The sequence below is a fragment of the Bison bison genome, unplaced genomic scaffold, assembly GCF_000754665.1.
Source record: "Bison bison bison isolate TAMUID 2011002044 unplaced genomic scaffold, Bison_UMD1.0 scf7180017864037, whole genome shotgun sequence".
Classification (NCBI taxonomy): domain Eukaryota; kingdom Metazoa; phylum Chordata; class Mammalia; order Artiodactyla; family Bovidae; genus Bison; species Bison bison.
This window is the reverse complement of record NW_011494609.1, coordinates 8,815,030-8,820,095: the sequence shown is the minus strand read 5'-3', so window position 1 is coordinate 8,820,095 and position 5,066 is coordinate 8,815,030. Positions and strand designations below refer to the sequence as shown.

General features: G+C 51.1%; 1 protein-coding gene across 2 annotated transcripts in view; it reads left to right on the top strand.

Moving 5' to 3' along the window:
* ABCG1 (ATP-binding cassette, sub-family G (WHITE), member 1) overlaps positions 1-4,839 on the top strand; it is a 60,034-nt gene extending 55,195 nt beyond the window's left edge. For both annotated transcript variants that reach the window (XM_010834937.1, XM_010834936.1), the window contains exons 14-15: positions 1,213-1,331; positions 3,005-4,839. In XM_010834937.1, the coding sequence (XP_010833239.1) occupies positions 1,213-1,331; positions 3,005-3,233 (348 nt within the window). In that variant the 3' untranslated portion in view covers positions 3,234-4,839. The remainder of the gene's footprint in view (positions 1-1,212; positions 1,332-3,004) is intronic.
* The last annotated feature ends 227 nt before the right edge of the window (positions 4,840-5,066 follow it).

Here is a 5,066-nt window from a genome sequence, read left to right as displayed (position 1 = left end):
GGGGCTGCGGGCCCTGTGGGCTCCGTACCCCGCCCCTGAGACCCCTCCTCCTGATTCTGTCCTGACTTCCCAGCCTGGCTTCAGCAGGTCGGTCAGTCGGTCGCTGGGGAAGGGATCAAGGTGTCCTGGCTGCTCAGGATTGGCAAATTGACAGCAGCAGGTGGCCTTACGGGTCACGGGGCACACCAGTGCTGTTCTCACCAAGCACCTGTTTGGGGAGGAGCGGCTGGTCTCTGGCACAAGGACGGGCTGAGTTTGTGCCCAGAGGCCAGCTGGACCTGTGATTGAACATGAGCTCATTGAGTCTAAGCACCCCCACAAGTTAGGTGCAGTCCTCCCATTTCACAGATGGGGAGACTGAGGCCCAGAGAGGCAAGGTGATTTTGTCACAGTCACGCAGCCAGCTCTCAGGCCAAGCTCTCAATTCCTATGTTTTGTTGCCTCTGTGGGATCCACACAGCTGTTCCCCAGACAACCCCATCACAGCTTACACTCCCACCTGCCCAAGCCCCTTCACATGCCCCTTCTGGATGTCTGGTGCCACCTACTCCCAGCCTGCCAAACCCACTGTGTGCACAGTTTTTGCATCTCCAGGGCTTCATGTGTTCAGGCCAGTCTGAGCCTTAGGAAACAAAGCCAGAAGCCTGGGGAGTCAGCACCCCACGGCTTTCTGCTGCCCCCTCCCCTGCTGCGTGGCCTCGTGTTCCATGTCCACGGCCTCTGGGCAGCACCCGCATCCATGGGCGGGAATGGCAGTGGTGTCCATCTCACAGCCAACAGCCGTAGAAAGTGCTGGGCCCATGCCAGCTGCTCTCGGCACCCAGGGAGTCTCACTCCTGACCCTTCCTTGCTGGGACACAGGATGTCAACTCCTCAGGCGTGTGCCTCCCACCCCACAAGCGCCCTCATGGCCCCACCAGCATCTCTCTGTCCCTGCTTTTCAGGGCCTCCATGCTCTTTCAGCCTCCGTCCCCTCTGCTGGGTTCTGCTGGGTCCTGCTGGGCACCAACCTGGCTCCTCCTTGTGCAGGAGACCAGACTGCTCCTCCCCAAAGGGGTGCGTCTGTGCCATCCTGGTCCTGGATGACCTGGATGACCTGGACGACCTGTCCTGACAGCTCTGGCCCTTTCCTGGAAGCGTGGGCTGTGGGCTCCGGGCCCCCTTAGGAGGAGGGGGTGGGTAGGAGTAAGGTCCTTCTGTGTCCCCTCCCAGGTGGCGACCTTCGTGGGACCCGTCACGGCCATCCCTGTGCTCCTCTTCTCAGGGTTCTTCGTCAGCTTTGACACGATCCCCACCTACTTGCAGTGGATGTCCTATGTCTCTTACGTCAGGTAGCCTGCGGGGCCCCTTAGAACTAGGGGCCTTTAGGACAACAAAGGGAAGGGAACTGGGGACAGGCAGAGGCTCATGAAAGCCCCTCCTTGGCCGTCAGCTAGATGCGAGGTGGATTCTCAGGTCATGAACCTAGAAAGTATCAGTGCCTTTTTCTTCCCAGTTGTGTGTGCCTCACCTTCACACACAGACACACAGACACACACACACACACACTCGTGGATAAAATAAACCCTAGCTACTGGTGCCCTGGAAATGGCAACTCACCCCAGTATTCTTGCCTGGAGAATCCCATGGCCAGAGGAGCCTGGTGCATTATGGCCCATGGGATCGCAAAGAGTTGGACATGACTGGGCAACCAAGCAAGCATTCACTGGTGCCCTGGACAAGCCATGGCAACCCCATGTCCTACGTGCTTTAGAGAGCTGCCTTGAAGAATTTCATTCTTCTCTTGAATAAACACTGCTTATAACAAGGTTCTTATTGTTGTTCAGTCGCTAAGTCATGTCTGACTCTTTGCACCCCCATGAACTGCAGCACACTAGGCTTCCCTGTCCTTCACCATCTCCCAGAGGTAGCTCAAATTCATGTCCACTGAGTCAGTGATGCCATCCAACCATCTCATCCTCTGCCACTCCCTTCTCCTCCGGCCTTCAATTTTTCCCAGCATCAGGGTCTTTTCCAATGAGTTGGCTCTTCACATCAGGTGGCCAAAGTATTGGAGCTTCAGCTTTAGCATCAGTCCTTAATGAATATTCAGGACTGATTTCCTTTAGGATTGACTAGTTTGATCTCACTGAAGTCTAAGGGACTCTCAGGAGTCTTCTCCAACACCACAGTACAAGGTTCTGAGTAAGAAATCCAGTGGAAAACAAGACATGTCTCAAGCGTCCTCATATTCTTGAACAAGACTGCTCTGGTGCCTTAGCGCTTCAGCATCAGATTTCACGCTCTTGGCTCACAGGCGCTTTGGCACCTTGGCCCTCAGCAGGCAGGGCCGGTCATTAGAGCTTGTGCCCCCAGCCACAGCCATTCCACATGACACCTAGGGTCCCAAGCTGTGAACAAGCTTGTGTTTTCTAGAATGTCAATTCAGAGCCAGGTACATTGTTCCCGAGAACAAAATCGAAACAAAGCCCTTGTGCAGAGTTTCAGCAATGGTGCACCTTTCAAGACCGAGAAATCAGAGACCCGTGTCTTTCTTCTCGGAATTAGCATTTTTGTTCTGATAATGCAGAGCTGGAACAGAATGAAAGGTGGTGCAGAAATGTTTTATTCAAATGCTCTGCAGGCCTTGAAAAGCTCTCAGACCTTTTATTCTATTTAACTGTTAAAAAAAAAAAAGGTGTGATATCAGAAGTGATCAATGTGTTTTTCCATTCGTGTCACCTCTGAACAATACCCACTCTTGGTTAAATTTGGGTTGTTTTTGTGTGTGTGTGTGGAGACTTTGGAGGCAAGGAAATTGGAAGACACTCGGTCAAGCTGTTGAGTGAGTTTATGCTAGGAAGCTGCAGAGTGGTTAAGAAGTATTCCAGGAAAAAAGACCTCCAGGGAGGGAGGGAGCCAGGCTGAGGATGGGGTGGGGGGGTCAGTGTACATTCCACAGACATGGGCAGAGGTAGGGATGGGGGGGTCCTGAGCCCTCCTCACTCTGGCGTCCCCCCCTCAGGTATGGGTTTGAGGGGGTCATCCTCTCCATCTACGGCCTCGACCGGGAGGACCTGCACTGTAACACCAACGAGACCTGCCATTTCCAGAAGTCAGAGGCTATCCTGCGAGAACTGGACGTGGAGAACGCCAAGCTCTACTTGGACTTCATTGTCCTGGGGATTTTCTTTATCTCCCTGCGTCTCATCGCCTACCTCGTGCTGAGATACAAAATCCGGGCCGAGAGGTAAAGTGCTGCAAAGCCAGAGAGAGGAACGTTGGACACCGTGGCCATGGGCCACTTCCAGAACCCTTGCGGGCTCAAGGACACAGACCCGCCTGTGGACCCTGGGGACTACGTCGGGTTGTCAGGCAGCGAACCTGTGCTGGACTTCGCCGCCCCACTGAGTTGGGTCTTCTCTCCATTACCCTTTCTAGCTATAACTAGGAAGAAGATGTAGAATGGTCTTTCTTTTTCACATGCAGAAATTTTTAAAATACAACCCCTGAGGCAGAATTTAAAACTGCCACATAGTGGGTGGCAAGAGGCTTCCTCAGCAGAATTCTTCCTTCTCACCAGGGAGCTCTGGTTCTGCACGAGGAATGTGGGTGGTTTCCCGGGGCCCCTGGGCAGTCAGATGTCCAGGGGTGGAAAGGCGAAGCCAAGAGGGACTCCATCCTGTGACTGGTATTTTCATAGTTGCATCTTTCTACAGTTTGTCTCTTTTTCCAACGAGAAGTCGTTTTCCAAGTCAAAAGTCGATCAATTTCATTCATTTCCAGAAGCTATACCTTTTTAGTACTTGGTGAAGAAAATTATTCAGGGTAAACCTACTTCGTGGAGAGATGTGAGGGGTTTGGCTTGATCGCTGAGCTGGTCTCATTTGCAGACAGAACCTGGGAAAGACACAGCTGCTGGTTGCAGGTTGGAGGAAAACCTTGGAACCAACCATGTGCACTAAGCCACGCAGGAATTTTTTAAAGTTGTACAGAAAGTTGTAAGGCAAATTCGGCTCTCTCTTTCAAAATCTTTTATTTCCCCCGTGCTTCTTATTTTCACTTAAGCAAAATATATTGGGGTTTTTTTTTCTCCTAACTTTCTGAGCACCTTAATTTTGCCTAAAAATTCTAGAAGCTCAATCCTGCTGATTTTTTACAAACATTTTCTCTTCCCTCACTTATCACATCAACTACCTCCACTGAACCTGGGCTCAGAGAAACCCAGATGTGAATGTGCAGGATCTGCAGGTGTAGCCCATGAAAGATGTACTAACTGCATAGGAGGGAAGATGCTGAGATTTCCTGAGAATCCAAGGCCTTTGTAAAAAACTGGCAAAAGCTTAGTGTGGCCAAGACTCTGGAGCTCCATCAAACTGTGTACTGAGAGCCATGGGAGATGCTGTCTCCCACATCTGGTTTCCATGGCAACTCAGCGGCACCATCATCTTTTCAGTCTTTCCGGATTGGAAACTTCTTTCCAATGATGCGATCACCTAAGCAAAATCCCTCTAGGGCAAGAATCATGGGCACTTCTGTAGGGTTAATGGCCTTTGAATTCCTGGCAGGAGCCTGGGTGCTTGTCAGAATCAGTGTGGCCACAGGGTAGAAGGGGGTTCAGGCCAAAGAAGGTTTCTGAAGGAAACAGAACTATTTTCCCCTTCTAGGATGCTGTAACCTGGAATCAGGGTCTCCGAGTGAATCTGCTTTTTTGTTGTATGGAAGTTTGATTAAAAAAAAAACAACCCTTACTGCAATGGCCTGAGATAATATCCGGGCTTCCCAAAGTGGCTCAGTAGTAAATAAACCGCCTGCCAAGCAGGAGATGTGGGTTCGATCCCAGGATCGGGAAGATCCACTGGAGAAGGAAACAGCAACCCACTCCAGTATTCTTACCTGGAGAATCCCATGGACATAGGAGCCTGGCAGGCTATAGTCCATGAGGTCACAAAGAGTCAACACGACTGAGCAACTAAGCAAAAACAAAAGATAATATCCAAGTAACTTGTTGATTTTATTTTCCTAAATGGGCTTAGTTAAGAGGTGGGGGGGGAGGGTGACGTGCCATCTTTCACACATTGAAATTT